Here is a 21933-nt window from a genome sequence, read left to right as displayed (position 1 = left end):
ACTTTAGTATACGGGAGTATCGTAACTTTGGAAACGGTGATGCCCCTGACAAGCACTAGGTCTATCGTATTACCGTTGCGATGCGTGGGTTCATTTATTATTTGTGTGAGACCACAGCTATCAATTACAGTCTGGAGCGCTACGCACGGTGGGTCCGATGGGGTATTCATATGGATATTAAAGTCCCCCATTATGATTATATTATCGGCGTGTGTCACTAGATCAGCAACGAACTCTGAGAATTCATTAATAAAGTCCGAATAGGGCCCTGGGGGGCGGTAGATAACAGCCAGGTGTAGAGGCAGCGGTGTGACAGACCTCATAGTAAGCACCTCAAACGATTTATATTTATTATTTATGTTAGGACTAAGGTTAAAGTTTTCGTTGTATATTAGTGCGACCCCCCCCACCCCTTTTGAGCGGACGGGCAATATGCGCATGTGTAAAGTTAGGAGGACATGCCTCATTTAGCGCAAAAAAGTCGTTTGGTTTAAGCCAGGTTTCGCTGAGACCGATGACGTTAAGATTGTTGTCTCTGATAATATCATTAACTAACAACGTTTTAGGAGACAATGATCTTATGTTTAAAAAACCTATATTATATATATATATACCTATACTGTATATACCTTTATATACATATATACATACATATATACCTATACCGTATATACCTTTATATACATATATACCTATACTGGCTCACCTGCACTGGCTTCCTGTGCACTTAAGATGTGACTTTAAGGTTTTACTACTTGCGTATAAAATACTACACGGTCTAGCTCCATCCTATCTTGCAGATTGTATTGTACCATATGTCCCAGCAAGAAATCTGCCTTATTAGTGATTCCCAAAGCCCAAAAAAAGTCTGCGGGCTATAGAGCGTTTTCATTTCGGGCTCCAGTACTCTGGAATGCCCTCCCGGTAAACGTTCGAGATGCCACCTCAGTAGAAGCATTTAAGTCTCACCTTAAAACTCATTTGTATACTCTAGCCTTTAAATAGACTCCCTTTTTAGACCAGTTGATCTGCCGTTTCTTTTCTTTTTCTCCTATGTCCCACTCTCCCTTGTGGAGGGGGTCCGGTCCGATCCGGTGGCCATGTACTGCTCGCCTGTGTATCGGCTGGGGACATCTCTGCGCTGCTGATCCGCCTCCGCTTGGGATGGTTTCCTGCTGGCTCCGCTGTGAACGGGACTCTCGCTGCTGTGTTGGATCCGCTTTGGACTTGACTCTTGCGACTGTGTTTGATCCATTATGGATTGAACTTTCACAGTATCATGTTAGACCCGCTCAACATCCATTGCTTTCCTCCTCTCCAAGGTTCTCATAGTCATCATTGTCACCCATGTCCCACTGGGTGTGAGTTTTCCTTGCCCTTATGTGGGCCTACCGAGGATGTCGTAGTGGTTTGTGCAGCCCTTTGAGACACTAGTGATTTAGGGCTATATAAGTAAACGATTGATTGATTGATTTAGGTGTAAGTTAGCACTCACACTAAAATTTGATTTTGTACGACCATCGTATGAAATGGAAGTGGTATGTTAGACTGAGGGGACGTCCTGTATAATCTCTAGACCCTAAACACATGAAATTTAAATAATACCTAATAATATTTGGATCAATATGGTAATGAGTTGGTACATACTGTTGAACCTTTATCTCCTGCTAGTCCATCTTCTCCAGGTGTGCCAGCCTCCCCCTGTTTAAAAGACAGACTTCTAGTTGATGTTTATACATGAATAAACAAACTACCTTACAGTTTTGCCCGGAAGCCCAATTGGTCCAACTGCCCCCTCAGCACCAATGTCACCCTAGATGATATGGATCAAATATATCATGAGTTTAAAGAATTATTTTGGTCATGCAGCTTTAGGAGAAATACATTTTTCATTCAAATGCTACCTTTTCACCAGGAGGTCCTACCACTCCCTGCTTGCCGGGAAGCCCCTGTAGCCAAAACACATACTTTATATATTTGGAAATATGTATGCAGATTATGTGCAGGAAAAAGTCAACATTTATAAAGCTGCTCTAATTCAATGCTGTTTCCTGGCATACAGTAAATAGTGTAAAAGTTTCATTTTCTGGCCATAAACATGAAGTTGACTTACAGGAATACCCACAATCCCCCGCACACCGACAGCTCCGACCGTACCAGGCTCTCCCTGTTGAGTGATGCGACAGAATGTTTACTGTGTTCTCAGGCGTCACTACATCACTTCATATTTGGGTGACAAATAATGATTGACTGGTAATATTAGTTAATAGTATCACTAGTAATACTAATATAATAACTTGTATGATTGTGTGACCTTGGCACCATCCTCCCCAGGAATGCCGTCCATGCCATCTTTGCCTGCGTCTCCCTGTCATCAAACACAAACACATCAAAGATGTTTTGGCAGAAATTAGAAACCATCCAATACTTACAACTTCTCCCTTTTCTCCTTGAGGACCGGCGGCTCCTTGAGAACCGGCTGCTCCCTAGTGATCATCAATCAATCAATACTTCATACATGCCCATTGTTTAGAATGTCCTACAAGTGGAATACTCACTTCATCACCTTTTGGTCCCTCCAAACCTTGCCGGCCGCGCAGTCCCTCCACACCCTGGTGACACATAGTCACTTGGAAACATTTCTATGGATCTTCTCATTTATTCAGCTTCTGGTACACTCAGGACCTTCAGTCCAATGCGACTAAACTGTTTGGTTGTCTTGAATGACGTGGGCCTCTCATCTAATTAGGCTTCATCACTCAGGCGGAATCTATCGGACCAATCTAAGTCTATGATCATGAACTGATGACCTCTACCTGAATCAGAGGCCAAACTTGGTCCACGACAAACCAAACAGTCTACCAACCCCGTTTCCATATGAGTTGGGAAATTGTGTTAGATGTAAATATAAACGGAATACAATTATTTGCGAATCCTTTTCAACCCGGGACGGCGTGGCGCAGTGGGAGAGTGGCCGTGCGCAACCCGAGCGTCCCTGGTTCAAATCCCACCTAGTACCAACCTCGTCACGTCCGTTGTGTCCTGAGCAAGACACTTCACCCTTGTTCCTGATGGGTGCTGGTTGGCGCCTTGCATGGCAGCTCCCTCCATCAGTGTGTGAATGTGTGTGTGAATGGGTAAATGTGGAAGTAGTGTCAAAGCGCTTTGAGTACTTTGAAGGTAGAAAAGCGCTATACAAGTACAACCCATTTATTTATTTATCATTTAACCCATATTCAATTGAATATGCTACAAAGACAAGATATTTGATGTTCAAACTCATAAACTTTTTTTTTTTTTGCAAATAATAGTTAACTTAGAATTTCATGGCTGCAACACGTGCCAAAGTAGTTGGGAAAGGGCATGTTCACCACTGCGTTATATCACCTTTTCGTTTAACAACACTCAATAAACGTTTGGGAACTGAGGAAACTAATTGTTGAAGCTTGGAAAGTGAAATTCTTTCCCATTCTTGTTTTATGTAGCGCTTCAGTCCTTCAACAGTCTGGGGTCTCCGCTGTTGTATTTTACTGTACGCTTCATAATGCGCCACACATTTTCCATGGGAGACAGGTCTGGACTGCCGGCGGGGCAGGAAAGTACCCGCACTCTTTTTTTACGAAGCCACGCTGTTGTAACACGTGCTGAATGTGGCTTGGCATTGTCTTGCTGAAATAAGCAGGGGCGTCCATGAAAAAGACGGCGCTTAGATGGCAGCGTATGTTGCTCCAAAACCCGTATGTACCTTTCAGAATAAATGGTGCCTTCACAGATGTGTAAGTTACCCATGCCTTGGGCATTAATGCACCCCCATACCATCACACATGCTGGCTTTTCAACTTTGCATCGATAATAGTCTGAATGGTTCGCTTCCCCTGTGGTCTGGATGACACGATGTCGAATATTTCCAAAAACAATTTGAAATGTGGACTCATCAGACCACAGAACACTTTTCCACTTTGCATCAGTCCATCTTAGATGATCACGGGCCCATAGAAGCCGGCGGCGTTTCTGGATGTTGTTGATAAATGGCTTTCGCTTTGTATAGTAGAGCTTTAACTTGCACTTACAGATGTAGCGACCAACTGTATTTAGTGACAGTGGTTTTCTGAAGTGTTCCTGAGCCCATGTGGTGATATCCTTTAGAGATTGATGTCGGTTTTTGATACAGTGCCGTCTGAGGGATGGAAGGTCACGGTCATTCAATGTTGGTTTCCGGCCTTGCCGCTTACGTGGAGTGATTTCTTCAGATTCTCTGAACCTTTTGATGATATTATGGAGCGTAGATGTTGAAATCCCTAAATTTCTTGCAATTGCACTTTGAGAAAGGTTGTTCTTAAACTGTTTGACTATTTGCTCACGCAGTTGTGGACAAAGGGGTGTACCTCGCCCCATCCTTTCTTGTGAAAGACTGAGCATTTTTTGGGAAGCTGTTTTTATAGCCAATCATGGCACCCACCTGTTCCCAATTAGCCTGCACACCTGTGGGATGTTCCAAATAAGTGTTTGATGAGCATTCCTCAACTTTATCGGTTTTTATTGCCACCTTTCCCAACTTTTTTGTCACGTGTTGCTGGCATCAAATTCTAAAGTTAATGATTATTTGCAAAAAAAAATGTTTGAGTTTGAACATCAAATATGTTGTCTTTGAAGCATATTCAACTGAATATGGCTTGAAAAGGATTTGCAAATCATTGTATTCTGTTTATATTTACATATAACACATTTTCCCAACTCAGATGGAAACGAGGTTTGTAGTTGTGATGGACTGAAGGCCAGACTTGATTTCTTTGCTCATAAAAAGCTGCTTACTGGAGCTCCAGGTGGGCCTGTGGGTCCTGGGTTGCCATTGAAACCAGGAGGACCCTAGGACACATGGAACACCACCTTTAACTTTGTAAAGGCAAGCAGACTAGATAAGAACTTACGATGTCTCCTTTTTCTCCTGGTGTACCAGGAAATCCAATAGGCCCTCGTTGGCCCTGAAAGACATATTTGGTGGTTATAGATCATATCTACACATTGTGAGGATAGCAAAATAGCCTACGTCATCTCCCATGCGACCTGGCAGACCCTGAGGACCCTGAGGTCCACTCTCTCCCTGTGGAGAGCATTCAACAAGTCACATGAACACATTCCAAATTTGTTTCACCACTTGATTTTTACCTTTTCTCCAGGTGTGCCGTCTTTCCCATTGTCACCTGCCAAACCTGTGTGTCCCTGAGACAACAATCCATAGTCAGTTCAGATTTTACGCACCTTCCAAGATTTTGCCACCTCAAATGTCTCCATTTGCAGAAAGTTTTTCCAAAAATTACAGCAAAAGTTTCAAAGTTTTGAAACATTGAATCACCTTGAGATTACATGAATTTGTCATCGTTTTAAGTGTTCCTTGTAACCTCAAAGTACAAGATATCATCAAAAACTGTAAAAAAAAAATACTTGATTGATGTTTTACTCCTTTTATACAACAGCCCTAAAAGTAGACACGAGATGGCAGTACAAGCACATACTCAGACCGCATTGTCAAATTACTGGACTGTTTTCATTCATTATAACTAATAATAGTAATCATTTAAATTGTAAAAAGAAACACCACCAAAGACTTTCTTATTGTCCGCACGTTGCAGGCATTATTTGTGTATGTTTTAAACTTCCATCTTAAACGCGTTAAGAGCATTTGTCAACTGTTGAGAGTGATCTATAGCGATAATGTTTGTTTGTAGATGAGAGACTATCATCACACATCAACATCTCAAACATTTAAATACTGCTTATTTGCCCGGTCAGCATTGCAAATGAAAATATGTTCTTAATTGTTTTACCCTGGAAGAATACATGTTACATAGATAGATACAATTCTTAAGAGTGTAAAAGTCCACTCCATCCCATTTGAAATATTGTTTCCATTACCGGTTATATATTTGCCTTCAAACCTTTCAAAATACTCCCAAATCTGCACTGATTCAGGTAAATAAACAGCAGCCTCGTGGGACTCGAGGTCACGTGATTGCAACCCAGCTTTTGGTGCGGTCACAACAATTCCAATTCCTGGGGGGGTCTGCATTTTATTGCTCAATTAGGAGCTCACCTTCATGCCTGGTAGTCCAGCGAGGCCTTGAGGTCCTGCAGGGCAGGCTGCGGGACACTAGAAATATGTATTGAACATACATAGTGTAATAAATACAGCAGACGTCACAGCCATGCATGCAGAACAACACTCACAGCTTCCCCACTCCCCTCACCAGCGGCACCAGGCGGCCCCTACAAACACAGTCACATCCACAGGAGCTTCAGATGTTTTTGCTACGCAGATCCCACACCAGAAAGAGATTCAGATGGCAAAGAGAAGCCGGAAGCATCAGCAACCGAGGTTATAAGCTTCAATGAAGCAGTCATTCCACAAGAAAAGGCCCTTTGTGTATTGACCCGAATATAAGACAACTCATCTTTGTTTAAGATATCACTGCAATAACAGCTGCCAGGTGTTGTTTGGTGGTACTTATCGGTAAACAAGTCTGTTCACTGGTGAGTGGTCGCAAGAAAAGCTCAGACTCACTCAATGCAGAAGTGCTGGTTTGCATGTTTTCATCTCCGGAATATAAAAGGTGACACTAGCATCTTGCATTTGGGTCAGTACGGTACTACTTACAGCTGAACACTCCCAAAAAGGTTTGATCTGGATCTTCTTACCAGTGGACCCGGAGGACCAGGAGGCCCAGGAGGTCCTGGGTTTCCATTCTCTCCTCTGGGTCCAGGTGAGCCCTGTAAATGCCAGACAAGTTTGAGCCGCACAGTCCCTCAGGATACAATACTTCTGTGATATGATCCATCCATCTTCTTCCGCTTATCCGAGGTTGGGTGGCGGGGGGCAGCAGCCTAAACAGGGAAGCCCAGACTGTCCTCTTCCCAGCCACTTCGCCCAGCTCCTCCCGGGGGATCCCGAGGCGTTCCCAGGCCAGCAAGGAGACATAGTCTTCCCAACGTGTCCTGGGTCTTCCCCGTGGCCTCCTACCGGTCGGACGTGCCCGAAACAACTCCCTAGGGAGGCATTCGGGTGGCATCCTGACCAGATGCCTGAACCACCTCATCTTTGTCCTCTCCATCTGGAGGAGCAGCGGCTTTACTTTGAGTTCCTCCTGGATGGCAGAGCTTCTCACCCTATCTCTAAGGGAGAGACCCAAACTCATTTGGGCCGCTTGTACCCGTGATCTTGTCCTTTCGGTCATGACCCAAAGCTCATGACCATAGGTGAGGATGGGAACGTAGATCGACCGGTAAATTGAGAGCTTTGCCTTCCGGCTCAGCTCCTTCTTCACCACAACGGATCGATACAGTGTTCGCATTACTGAAGACGCCGCACCGATCCGCCTGTCGATCATATCTGTGATATGATAATGTTTATATTTCCCAAGTATCGCAGCGTCAAGAATATCAATGACTAGTATCTAAAATGGTGATTTTTCATTTCAAATATCACCTCAGGTCCGATGTTTCCTTCATCTCCTGGGATCCCTGGTTTCCCTGGTGGTCCCTGTAGGAAAGAGACGCAGTGTCAGCCCCAGACGGCGTTAAGAAGCTCCAACAGTGCAGCGGGGACACGTACAGCAGGTCCTTCACTCGCTGGACCCTGTCAAGACACAACATTAAAGATCTTTGAGTCACTCAACTTCTCGTGCTGCTCTCAAAGAAAGTTGTCCACTCACTTGAGGACCCGCAGGCCCAGGGAAACCAGGAAGTCCCTAAGAGCATAAGGCAGACAGGTTAGTGCCTACAACACGACTTTGTCAATAATCCAAGTGTCTTACTCTCTCGCCCACTGCTCCTCTTGGACCCATGAGACCAGGAGAACCCTGCAGAGCACAAAGACTGGTGAAGTCCACATGTTGCATTAGATGGTCATTAAGAGCAGATTGTAATAAAGGCTGTTGCTTACAGCAGATCCTGGAAGACCTGGTAGACCTCGATGCCCAGGAAGTCCAATTTCCCCCTGCTCGCCTTTGCTGCCCTGACAAGCAGACAACAGATTTATCTTCCTGGCAAAGGTAGAGACAGCCAACATCAATCCTTGTCAATTCGCTGCTGCTTGAAGGCAAGAGAGATGAGTAGTTTCTATTGCAGGCTCTTTAAAGCAATTGTTCTTTGGAGACACCTTTGGTCTGAGGGCTCCAACTTCTTCTTTATTCTCATTTTGGATCAAATGTCAATGCAAGGCTTTGCCATGTTTAAATTAGGAGTGCCAATCTTAACCATTTCATCCAATCCTGATTCCTGGGGTGTCAATTCGATTCAGAATAGATTCCTTGATTCAACAAGAATCTCTATTCAAACCAGTTGCCGCCATGTATTATTTGGTACAATAATTGTAATGAAACTTTTTCAAAACAAGTTCCAGGTTAGAAAAGCTGTACTTGGTTAAATGGAAATGGCTAAAAATATCTTTTTGAAAACAGATTTTTATCAAAATAAAATCGCTTTTGGAAAATTATGAATTGGTGACTTTATAGTACCACAGGAATAGATAGAAGCAATGCTAGAAAAAACATTGTCTCATATATGAATCAAGATTTATTCATCCCGATTCCAAAATCAATTAATAAATGAAAAAAATATTTAAAAAAAAAATATATATATATAAACATATCTCAGTATATATATTTTTTATTAGGCCATCTCCACGCAACCAGAAGGAGCTTTTCTAACCTAACCTGTTTTAAAAAATGTTCATCATAATAATTATGCAAAAATTATACATTTCGAGAATCAATTCTGAATGGAATCATCACCCCAAGAACCAGAATCGCATCAAATGGTTACATGTCGGAAGATTCACACCCCTATTAGTTGGTATGGCAATACTGTACATTTAGGGCCAAATAAGTACTCAGTAGTGTGTACAACTGTGTGCACAGTTAGTGAGCATGTTGTGGTGCTCTACTAAGACTCTGTGTACAATTAATAACAAGTACAAAAGTGGTGCACACTGCCATATTTCAATAGGATTTTGTGTGTACGACCACTGTCACCATGGAGACACTCATTTCCTGCTATCTTTGCAAGAGACAAGAGAACCTATTTTTAGCACACCAAAAGTGTGCTCCAGGAATCAACATGGCCATTGTTTTTGCACCAGCAACTGCAGCGGTGTGCTCCAGTGATCCAGCTGTAAACAATAAAGTCTCATATATAGGAGTTATGTTTATAATACATAGTCTGGAAAGAATAGAATACCTTTATTGTCATTGCACAGTTTGAGACCAGAAAAAACCTTGCGTAACTAAGCACATATAAACACATGCTACATAACTATAACCACATATAGACACACATTACGTTACTGTTAGCACATTTAAACACGTTGCATAACTGTAAGCACATATAAACACACGTTACGTAACTTTAAGCACATATAAACATGTGTTACATAACTGTTAGCACATGTAAAAATTATAACTGTAAGCACATATAAACACACGTTACATAACTGTAAGCACATATAAACACACGTTAATTAACTGTAAGCACATATAAACAAATGTTACATAAATGTTAAGCACATATAAACACATATTACATAACTGTAAGCACATAAAAACACACGTTACGTAACTAAGCACATATAAACAAATCTTACATAAATGTTAAGCACATATAAACACACGTTACTTAACTGTAAGTACATATAAACACACGTTACTTAACTGTAAGCACATATAAACACACGTAACAGTAAGCACATATAAACACACGTTACTTAACTGTAAGTACATATAAACACACGTTACTTAACTGTAAGCACATATAAACACACGTAACAGTAAGCACATATAAACACACGTTACTTAACTGTAAGCACATATAAACACACGTAACAGTAAGCACATATAAACACACGTTACTTAACAGTAAGTACATATAAACACACGTTACTTAACAAGTACATATAAACACACGTTACTTAACTGTAAGTACATATAAACACACGTTACTTAACTGTAAGCACATATAAACACACGTTACTTAACAGTAAGTACATATAAACACACGTTACTTAACAAGTACATATAAACACACGTTACTTAACTGTAAGTACATATAAACACACGTTACTTAACTGTAAGCACATATAAACACACGTTACTTAACAGTAAGTACATATAAACACACGTTACTTAACAAGTACATATAAACACACGTTACTTAACTGTAAGTACATATAAACACACGTTACTTAACTGTAAGCACATATAAACACACGTAACAGTAAGCACATATAAACACACGTAACAGTAAGCACATATAAACACACGTTACTTAGCTGTAAGTACATATAAACACACGTTACTTAACTGTAAGCACATATAAACACACGTAACAGTAAGCACATATAAACACACGTTACTTAACTGTAAGCACATATAAACACACGTAACAGTAAGCACATATAAACACACGTAACAGTAAGCACATATAAACACACGTAACAGTAAGCACATATAAACACACGTTACTTAACTGTAAGCACATATAAACACACGTTACTTAACTGTAAGCACATATAAACACACGTAACAGTAAGCACATATAAACACACGTTACGGCACAATAGGATACTAGAGACTTCTGCACTAATTAGTGATGAGTTTTTTAAATGAGTGCGGCGCTCTATGCTTAAAATGAGCAAAATATGTAAATATTACATGTTATTATGAATGTTACTACATGACATATATACTTAAATCATGTATATATCACATGTTATTATGAATGTTACCACATTACATATATACTTACATCATGTATATATTACATGTTATTATGAATGTTACTAGATACTACATATATACTTACATCATGTATATATTACATGTTATTATGAATGTTACTAGATACTACATATATACTTACATCATGTATATATTACATGTTATTATGAATGTTACTACGTCACATATATACTTACATCATGTATATATTACATGTTATTATGAATGTTACTAGATACTACATATATACTTACATCATGTATATATTACATATTATGAATGTAACTACATGACATATATACTTACATCATGTATATATTACATATTATGAATGTTACTAGATACTACATATATACTTACATCATGTATATATTACATATTATGAATGTTACTACATTACATATATACTTACATCATGTATATATTACATGTTATTATGAATGTTACTAGATACTACATATATACTTACATCATGTATATATTACATATGAATGTTAACATGACATATATACTTACATCACGTATATATTACATGTTATGAATGTTACTACATTACATATATACTTACATCATGTATATATTACATGTTATTATGAATGTTACTAGATACTACATATATCCTTACATCATGTATATATTACATGTTATTATGAATGTTACTACGTGACATATATACTTACATCATGTATATATTACATATTATTATGAATGTTACTACATGACATATATACTTACATCATGTATATATTACATGTTATTATGAATGTTACTAGATACTACATATATACTTACATCATGTATATATTACATATTATGAATGTTAACATGACATATATACTTACATCACGTATATATTACATGTTATGAATCTTACTACATTACATATATACTTACATCATGTATATATTACATGTTATTATGAATGTTACTAGATACTGCATATATCCTTACATCATGTATATATTACATGTTATTATGAATGTTACTACGTGACATATATACTTACATCATGTATATATTACATGTTATTATGAATGTTACTAGATACTACATATATACTTACATCATGTATATATTACATGTTATTATGAATGTTACTACATGACTTATATACTTACATCATGTATATATAACCTTAATGGAGGTTTTTAGAGTGCTTTATAGGCGGAGTAGAGCGAGTCTCATTGGTCCATTGTTAGCTGACTTTTGATCACATTCATTTAATGTTTAGAATGTATAAAAAAAGAAAGAATACATGCTCGTCTTACATAAGCATTGTGGATGATAGTCAAAAAAGAGCAGTTCCTTTGAAAGGTCATTCACCAGCACAAAGGTGGAACTGCTGGACAGGTGTGTCTAAATTGTTTTATTTCTGAGAGAAAAGATTGCCGACACCAGCATGGAAGATTCTCTCCATCGTATGTCTTATTGCAAAGATCTCCTCCTCCTCGTTTATGCAGAACTTCGCACATTTCAAACGTGCTAAATATAGACGCAAAACACTTTCAGGTGTGAATAATCACAATGTGAGTGCTAAACGATGAAATGTGCATCTCATTAGTGATCTGCATGTACAAGAAGACAAGGATAGCGCTCGCTATTTTGCTCATTGAAGAGAAACCATCGTCTGTTCACCAGCTTAGTAGACGTCTTTGCACGTGATTTACTGAAGGCAAACCTTTAGTGGATCACTCAAGCTAATCCAAGATCCTTTCTAGTGGAATCCAACTATGTTGCCATCCTGCCTACGTCCAACACCCTGTAAATCCTTTCTGGTCCACGCTGTTATTAGAATTACTCAAACGTGAAGTCCACGCTGAAAGATTTTCCAAATATTCAGGTGAAACTCAAAAAAATTAATCTTGTGCAAAGTTTGTCTATTCCAGCAATTAAATGTAGAAGTGAAAGTAATATATGATATAACATGCAAGTCACCATATTACAAGACTTCTTCTGATACCGTTTTGAGGATTATTGCTTACAGCTTATGAGAATCTCAGAACATTTCAAAAACTGTAAGCCATGATCATCACAATATTAAACACTTGACATGTCTCACTTTGCACGTCATTATCTCAGTGGCCTAGTGGTTAGAGCAGGGGTCGGGAACCTTTTTGGTCGAGAGAGCCATGAAAGCCAAATATTTTAAAAGCCAAATATTTCCGTGAGAGCCATATAATATTTTTTAACACGGAATACAATTAAATGCGTGCATTTTAAAGTAAGACCAACATTTTTAGAGAATAATAAGTCTCTTATTCTTTTTAATAACGTTATTGGAGCAGTACATCTCGGATGGTAGAGTGGCCGTGCCAGCAACTTTAGGGTTCCAGGTTCAACCCCCGCTTCCGCCATCCGAGTCACTGCCGTTGTGTCCTTGGGCAAGACACTTTACCCACCTGTTCCCAGTGCCACCCACACTGCTTTAAATGTAACTTAGATATTGGGTTTCACTATGTAAAGCGCTTTGAGTCACTAGAGAAAAAGCGCTATATAAATATAATTCACTTCACAATATAATTCACTTATTCTAAAGCTAACCAATAATAAATATAATACTTCTTACCATTAATGCGACTTCTTGGATAGAAAATGAATGGTTGGATTAAAATACATGAGAATGTCATATCTTTTCAACGTTATTTTAAACACTGTGATTATCAGCGGAATTATTCATTACTTATCGTGTTAAGCAATGTCAGCTAAGATTTATCTGAGAGCCAGATGCAGTCATCAAAAGAGCCACATCTGGCTCTAGAGCCATAGGTTCCTTACCCCTGGGTTAGAGTGTCCGCCCTGAGATGGGTAGGTTGTGAGTTCAAACATCAAGGCTTGGAATTGGGGGTTAAATCACCAAAAATGATTCCTGGGCGCAGCCACCGCAGCTGCTCACTGCTCCCCTCACCTCCCAGGGGGTGATCAAGGGTGATGGGTCAAAAGCAGAGAGTAATTTCACCACACCTAGTGTGTTTTTTGACTATCATTGGCACTTTAACTTAATTATTTATATCACATATTAGCTTCACATTTGGAGTTGAATTGCTGACATGAATGAACTTTTGCACAATAAAATATATAATGATTCAATCTGCATTCTTCTCCTTTTGGTTTCCACAGCCTCCTCCCCCTGCCTACTCTGTTCTCATTGGACCAGGGTCAGAGTCAAGTTCCCTGAATCGGTGCTGCACTTTCCCAGCAGGCATTGTGGTGAGTTTCATGGACTATTACTGCAATATATCATAGTCAGAGGCCGCCATCACCACGCTTGAGGCTGGCATGGCTGAACAACTGATGCACCGCTTAGCCTTCCGAGGGGGACTATTCTGATCCCACGTCGAACGACCAAGGTTTAGGGCTGAGAGGGGGGGAGGACGTGCCTATTTTTGTGTTTATTTATTTCATACTTACAGGAGTACCAGGGGTGCCAGGAGACCCCGGAAGACCCTACAGAGGAAATAAAACAGTCAATGGAAATGAATAAGACTTGAAATATAGGTTAGATTTATAGGGGTTCTTGAGCGTTTTGGCCTCAGGGCCCAATTTATCCAGTAAAGACGCCCACTCAACACTGACTTACTCCTGATGTTAATCATAGTCAATTATTATACCTACTTACAACCTTATTAAATAATATGTAAACAAGTGTTCATCACAAAGATTAATGTCAAGGCTGAATAGACTGCAAAATAAGGGACTTGTAAAAAATAATAGAAATCTACATACAATTTTGCAGTGCTTTAGTAAATTCTGAGGACATGAAATTAATGATGATTAACTATAACAATTGTTTCTTAAATAAACAGAGCCCACTCAAATTTTAACACTGAATTAGTAATATTACTCTTGATTTTAATTGTAATCAATAATTATATGTAACCTACTTACAGTTTAACAGGATCAACTTTGTCAAATGACATGAGAACCTGTGGTTATTATTATTTCTTTAACAAATAAACCTTAGCCTTAGGTCAAGCTGGGAAGAAAAATAAATATTGTATTTCCTTGAATTGCCGCCGGGGTGCTAATTATTTTAAAACCTCTTCTCACTCCGGCGTTTACCAAAAGCATCCGCTTATAAATTTGAGTGTGATGTAAGGATACATCATGAAAAGCACATTTAATAAAAAAAAACGTTATTATGGTCTTACCTTTACTTATAAATGAAGTCCATGCGCAGGTCCTTCTGATCAAAAGCATCAATAACTTGTTTATAGAAGTCTTCCTTATCTTTCTTCAGTTTTAAAAGTCTCTCTGTCTCGATGGAGATCTTCCATTCTTAAATCCTGCTTCGATTGAAAGTCCAGTTTAGAAAACTGTTTTATTTTAGATATGTAATCCTCCATGTTAAAAGTGCAAGCGAGAGGAAAAACTAAACGATGGCTGCTCACTCTTGCTGCTTGTTGTCACTTCTTCTGCAGCCGAGTAGTCGCAAGAAGGATCACTAGCGCCCTCTACCACCAGGAGGCGGGAGTCATTTAATGACTCATATTTGACACACGCAGCTACGGTATATTAATAAAACATAGCTGCTTACTGTTCTTTTTAGCATATTCAATAGCTTTGACCTTAAATTCTACTGAATAGCTCTTAATCTTCTTCCCTTTATGCGATTTCAAATGATTGAAATCAGCCTCCTCCATTTTGAAAATGATGACAAGTGAAGTGTCACTTGTGACGTGACGAGTTTGACCCGGCGGAAATTCTAGACATGCACTAATAAAAATAATATTTTGCGAAACGAGTTTGACCCAGCGTTAATCCTGAGCCGGCGGTAATGCTAAGCATGTGTTAATTATTTTGGCAAAACGAGTTTGACCCGGCAGTAATTCTAGGCAGGCGGCAATTCAAGGAAATACGGTACTAACCAAATATACTGCATGAGAAGAGACTCAAATAACTGACAAAAAGTAGATTTATAAACAATTGTAATTGCCGAAATAAATATAAATATATATATATATATATATATATATATATATATATATCTATATATATATATATATATATATATATATATATATATATATATATATAAAATACAAGTGTAAATGAAAATACAGCTTCACCACTTTAGTCATAATTTTTGCGCTTAAGAACCTTTTCCATGACTTTAGCTCCAGACTTGTTCTGTTTGTTTGATAATGTCATTACTGCCACAAGTGGTGGAAAAGGGTATTACGACTGAGTAACACTACGGCCCATACACACCACAGCTGTGAAATAACATAGTTTTTTGGCGGCAATCCACAAGGTTAATTAACACGCTTACATCTCTGCCATCTCTGCCGTTTTCTCCTGCGAAGCCCCGAGGACCCTCAGGGCCGGGGGCTCCGGGGGGCCCTTGGACTGATTTGTCAGGCTGCAAAAGAAAGTCACAGTCAGTAGGGGAAATACGTTCATTTCCATGTGAGACAATATAGTACATTTATTGTCAAAGCAAAGCCAGTGCACTTGATTTTGATATCGAACTTAAGCAAATGAGGCAACAAAGCAATTCAAGCGCATTGTTAGCTAAAAAAGAGTAAGTAAAGAGATAAATACCTCAGCATTGGCATACATCTGAAGGAGTCAGAGAAATGAGAACACAATGTCAGCGTTAGTGAAAGTAGTCACCACAAGCACACCTGCTGAGAGAGTTGGTGTCATGCTGTCCTTTCAACCCCGCTCCCATGCTAACAGCCCACTCCCATGCTAACACACACCCCCATGCTAACAGCCCACTTCCATGCTAACAGCCCACTCCAATGCTAACAGCCCACTTCCATGCTAACAGCCTACTCATGCTAACAGCCCATTCCCATGCTAATAGCCCACTCCCATGCTAACAGCCCACTTCTATGTTAGCACCCCTTCCCATGCTAACAGCCCACTCCCATGCTAACACCCCCTCCCATGCTAACAGCCCACTTCCATGCTAACACTCCCAGTCTTTGCATGTTAGCCTGCAGCATCCAGCAATGTGCTGTCTTCAGTCAACCGCTGGTCTTGTTTGCTCCTAACATGCATGCTCGGATGGAAGGTGAAGTGCAATATTTGTCAAACATGGCAGATATGCTGTTCAAAAACTTGTTGTAAAAATAGCTTTTTATTACTAAAGAATCCATCATGGAAAATGAAGGCTTTTACCATAAGGTTACAATATGTCACTTTTATACACTATTGGTACCTTTTTACAACTTTAATACCATATCAGCTAGAGTCATACAAACCCCGTTTCCATATGAGTTGGGAAATGGTGTTAGATGTAAATATAAACAGAATACAATGATTTGCAAATCATCTTCAACCCATATTCAGTTGAATATGCTACAAAGACAACATATTTGATGTTCAAACTCCATCCATCCATCTATTTCCCACTGCTTATTCCCTTTGGGGTCGCAAGGGGCGCTGGCGCCTATCTCAGCTACAATCGGGTGGAAGGCAGGGACACTCTGGACAAGTTGCCACCTCATCGCAGGGCCAACACAGATAGACAGACAACATTCACACACTAGGGACCATTTAGTGTTGCCAATCAACCTATCCCCAGGCGCATGTCTTTGGAGGTGGGAGGGGCCTATCCCCAGGTGCATGTCTTTGGAGGTGGGAGGGGCCTATCCCCAGGTGCATGTCTTTGTAGGTGGGAGGGGCCTAGCCCCAGGTGCATGTCTTTGGAGGTGGGAGGGGCCTATCCCCAGGTGCATGTCTTTGGACGTGGGAGTGGCCTATCCCCAGGTGCATGTCTTTGGACAAACTCATAAACTTTATTTATTTTTTTTGCAAATAATAATTAACTTAGAATTTCATGGCTGCAACACGTGCCAAAGTAGTTGGGAAAGGGCATGTTCACCACTGTGTTACATCACCTTTTCTTTTAACAACACTCAATAAATGTTTGGGAACTGAGGAAACTAATTGTTGAAGCTTTCGAAGTGGAATTCTTTCCCATTATTGTTTTATGTAGAGCTTCAGTCCTTCAACAGTCCGGGATCTCCGCTGTCCTATTTTACGCTTCATAATGCGCCACACATTTTCCATTGGAGAAAGGTCGGGACTGCAGGCGGGCCAGGAAAGTACCCACACTCTTTTTTTACGAAGCCACGCTGTTGTAACACGTGCTGAATGTGGTTTGGCATTGTCTTGCTGAAATAAGTAGGGGCGTCCATGAAAACGACGGCGCTTAAATGGCAGCATATGTTGTTCCAAAAGCTGTATGTACCTTTCAGCATTAACGGTGTCTTCACAGATGTGTAAGTTACCCATGCCTTGGACACTAATGCACCCCCATACCATCACACATGCTGGCTTTTCAACTTTGCATCGATAACAGTCTGGATGGTTCACTTCCCCTTTGGTCTGGATGACACGATGTCGAATATTTCCAAAAACAATTGCAAATGTGGACTCGTGAGACCACAGAACACTTTTCCACTTTGCATCAGTCCATCTTAGATGATCTCGGGCCCAGAGAAGCCGGCGGCGTTTCTGGATGTTGTTGATAAATGGCTTTGGCTTTGCATAGTAGAGCTTTAACTTGCACTTACAGATGTAGCGACCAACTGTATATAGTGACAGTGGTTTTCTGAAGTGTTCCTGAGCCCATGTGGTGATATCTTTTAGAGATTGATGTCGGTTTTTGATACAGTGCCGTCCGAGGGATGGAAGGTCACGGTCATTCAATGTTGGTTTCCGGCCATGCCGCTTACGTGGAGTGATTTCTCCAGATTCTCTGAACCTTTTGATGATATTATGGAGCGTAGATGTTGAAATCCCTACATTTCTTGCAATTGCACTTTGAGAAAGGTTGTTCTTAAACTGTTTGACTATTTGCTCACGCAGTTGTGGACAAAGGGGTGTACCTCGCCCCATCCTTTCTTGTGAAAGACTGAGCATTTTTTGGGAAGCTGTTTTTATAGCCAATCATGGCACCCACCTGTTCCCAATTAGCCTGCACACCTGTGGGATGTTCCAAATAAGTGTTTGATGAGCAATCCTCAACTTTATCAGTTTTTTTTTGCCACCTTTCCCAAATTATTTGTCACGTGTTGCTGGCATCAAATTCTAAATTGAATGATTATTTGCACACAAAAAAAAAAGTTTATGAGTTTGAACATCAAATATGTTGTCTTTGTATGCAGCAACTGCTACTTGTATGCAGCAACTGCTGGTTGTCTGCAGCAACTGCTGGTTGTAGCAACTGCTGGTTGTAGCGGCCTCTGGTTGTCGCGGCTGCTGGTTGCAGGAGCTCTTTCCTCCTTTTTGTTCTCGATGTTTCCTTCTTGTTTTCATGGTCTTTTGCTTGCGCTGCTTCTCTGTGCCTTTTTGTCAACTTTTGGATTCACTCCGGGGGAGCCTTTTTGACCAGCTGCTGGTTTCCTGCCACACCGGACTCCGCTTGGAGAGACCGTAGGCGATGCGGAGAGAGCGTCGGGATGGACGAGCTTCACTCATTGGACACTTAGGTCTACTGGATAAATTCTCGTTGATCCATGCAAAAGGAATATTTGCTGAGAGCTAGTGGGCAGCCTACGATGGCGTTGTGTCTCTTGGTTGCTTTGTTGGGTCCTGTTCCTGTCTCTGGAACCCCAGCAGACGATGGCACTTGTGTATGTCGGGGTACAAATGGTGTTTTTGATGTCCATGCACGCTGTACAATCTGCTGGTATTGCTAAGTTTTTAGTTTTTCAATGTTTTATTTTTAAGCTGTATGAAGCGCCACTGAAATGGCAGCTGGTTGAATCAGCTGTGTGTCTTTTTAATGTTGTTTACGTTTTTATGTTTTTGTTCATGCTAGCTTATTTCTGGTGTACTTTTTGTGTCTGCACTGCGAGCACAATATGTCGACATTGTGAGATAAAGCAAGTGTGTTCCATCTTCTCCCTGTGAGAGATAGACTTGTCCACCCAGCATGCAACAGTCTCACCGTGCAGCAGACACGCACTGTACCTCGGTGGCAGGCAGCTCGTTGCAACTCTCTCTCTGGGCTCTCTTGGGGTCGCAGTGAATCAGCATCCACTGCAGCTCAAACTGACAAAAGACCAGGTTATCCAAACACTCGCCACCAGTTCCACACTCGGTCTGCGCCGCTTACCACCACGGACGCTTCCGGATCAGCATCCAGCCGTCCAATCAGAGTGTCTCCCTCCGTGTTGATGGCACCTTTGCCCTTGATGGGCTTCTGGTCCACAGGCTGGCAGTCCACGTAGAGCGTGACCATGTCTCGCTCCACGCCGATCATCACCTTGTGCCACCTGGTGTTGAAGAGCACGGACAGGCCGGCGAAGGTGACGGTCTGCAGGCTGCCGTCGGGCCCCGTCAGGAAGTACTCCAAGGCCTGCTGGTCGCCGTTCAGCCTCATGCCGGCTTGTTTGCCGCCATTCTCGTCCACGATCTGCCAGACGTTCCACACCTTGGTCACGGTGTTCTTGATCATGCGGAAAGTCACCATGAAGGAGTACTCGTCTGGGAACCCACGGGGAAAGTTCAGCCTAAAGGATCAGAGAATTAGGTGGAGTCATGTTAGCTCACATGTGATCTTTGCCAAACCATCAAGTATTTTGAACGGCTCTTATAAGTGCCGATTCTTAGTTTGGAAGTTCTTTTGTGTGCATTGACTTTACACCCTTCTTTTCAGCCACTACAGTTCAATGTAAGCTGGTAACATTCCTCCCACTTGACAATGAGTACGAATGATGTGCTAATGTGGGACAACACTAATGCATTGTGGGAAATGTAGAACAAACCCAAAGCCCTCTATTGCCCACCTGACTTGCGACTGGACTAAAAGATCAGTCAAAGGAAACTGTAGACTTGGATTTACTTTTTTTCCATTTAAAATGCTTTTATAAATCAAATCTAATTTATTTATAAAGCACGTTTAAAATTTACCACAGGAGTAGCCAAAGTGCTGTACAATGGGAAGGTTAAAAGATAATACGAGGACCGAGCAAACAACACAACACAAACAGAACATGATAAAAAAATAAATAAATAAAACATAAAAACAGGTTCACAGTAGGTGTATAATAGGGCGCCATTGCACGATGGATATCACTCAGTGTTAAAAGCCAAGGAATAAAAGTATGTTTTTAAGAGAAATTTAAAAACAGGAAGAGAGGAGGCTTGTCTAACACTCAGAGGTAGGTCGTTCCAGAGCTTGGGAAAGCTCTGTCACCTCTAAGCTTCAGCCTTGTGTCAGGGACCGTCAGTAGCAGCTGATCGGCTGATCTTAGGGATCGGGTGGGGCAGTAAGGCTGAAGGAGGTCGGAGAGATATGTTGGCGCCAGGTTGTTTAGACATTTAAAAACAAATAGAAGGAGTTTGAAATTGATTGGAAAACGCACAGGGAGCCAGTGAAGGGACGCTAATATAGGGGTGATGTGCTCACGTCTGCGGGTCTGTGTCAGCAGACGAGCAGCAGAGTTCTGCACCAGCTGCAGGCCTGGCTAATGTCTACATACAGGGCATTGCAGTAGTCTAAACCAGTCCAGATAAAGGCGGGAATTAATTTCTCGAGATCATGTCCTGACAGAAGCGGTTTCACTTTCGCTATTTGGCGTAATTGATAAAAGCTTTTTTGAACGACGCTGCTGATTTGTTTTTCGAATTTAAAATCTGAGTCGAACTTTACCCCCAGGTTTGTGACACAGTCGCTGAGATACGGGGTCAGAGTGCCGAGGTCAACGTTGGGGGAGGGAGAGCGACTTGGACCGAACAACATAACTTCTGTTTTGTCTTCATTTAGACTCAGGAAGTTAGCTGAAAGCCAGGCTTTGATGTCGTGCAGGCCGTCAATGGGACGTTGAAATGTATAATTTCTCTATTTGTTTACTTGTATTTGTTTTATTTTGATTCACTTTTCCAATTGATTGTTCTGATACGTAAAGTAGTTCAAGCATACACACGTACAACACTTTTTATTCCACTTGTATTTTATACTTTTTCTAAACGTACATAAAGTATTCTTACTAATTATTTGTGTCTTTTTTCAATTGCTAAAATGCTGTAGTATTTTTTAGGCGAGGGAAAATTCCAAACGGTGATGTCAGTATATGATACGTCATCATGTTGTGGAATGTTTACACAAAAATAAAAAAATAAAAATACATTCAATATTTCAGCACACACTAAATCCCACCAATAACGTGAAATTTCAGTGAATGCAAAAAATTCAGATTCACATCTT

The 21933-nt window shown here is 40.6% G+C and overlaps 1 protein-coding gene across 1 annotated transcript in view; it reads right to left on the bottom strand.

Moving 5' to 3' along the window:
- The window catches only part of LOC133539526 (collagen alpha-1(IX) chain-like), a 68638-nt gene that overhangs the window by 11208 nt on the left and 35497 nt on the right, over positions 1-21933 (bottom strand). Inside the window, exons 5-28 of the mRNA XM_061881503.1 lie at positions 19840-20236; positions 19695-19775; positions 16308-16325; positions 16036-16125; positions 14175-14210; positions 7937-8008; positions 7809-7853; positions 7707-7742; positions 7607-7630; positions 7481-7534; positions 6694-6765; positions 6226-6264; positions 6092-6148; positions 5167-5220; positions 5048-5101; positions 4929-4982; positions 4813-4866; positions 2559-2612; positions 2433-2486; positions 2315-2368; positions 2114-2167; positions 1905-1949; positions 1760-1813; positions 1648-1701 (exon numbers count right to left, since the gene is read on the bottom strand). Coding sequence (XP_061737487.1) covers positions 1648-1701; positions 1760-1813; positions 1905-1949; positions 2114-2167; positions 2315-2368; positions 2433-2486; positions 2559-2612; positions 4813-4866; positions 4929-4982; positions 5048-5101; positions 5167-5220; positions 6092-6148; positions 6226-6264; positions 6694-6765; positions 7481-7534; positions 7607-7630; positions 7707-7742; positions 7809-7853; positions 7937-8008; positions 14175-14210; positions 16036-16125; positions 16308-16325; positions 19695-19775; positions 19840-20236 — 1606 coding nt within the window. The remainder of the gene's footprint in view (positions 1-1647; positions 1702-1759; positions 1814-1904; positions 1950-2113; positions 2168-2314; positions 2369-2432; positions 2487-2558; positions 2613-4812; positions 4867-4928; positions 4983-5047; positions 5102-5166; positions 5221-6091; positions 6149-6225; positions 6265-6693; positions 6766-7480; positions 7535-7606; positions 7631-7706; positions 7743-7808; positions 7854-7936; positions 8009-14174; positions 14211-16035; positions 16126-16307; positions 16326-19694; positions 19776-19839; positions 20237-21933) is intronic.

This window comes from Nerophis ophidion, linkage group LG21, assembly GCF_033978795.1.
Source record: "Nerophis ophidion isolate RoL-2023_Sa linkage group LG21, RoL_Noph_v1.0, whole genome shotgun sequence".
NCBI lineage: Eukaryota > Metazoa > Chordata > Actinopteri > Syngnathiformes > Syngnathidae > Nerophis > Nerophis ophidion.
This window is presented reverse-complemented; position numbering and strand designations above follow the sequence as displayed.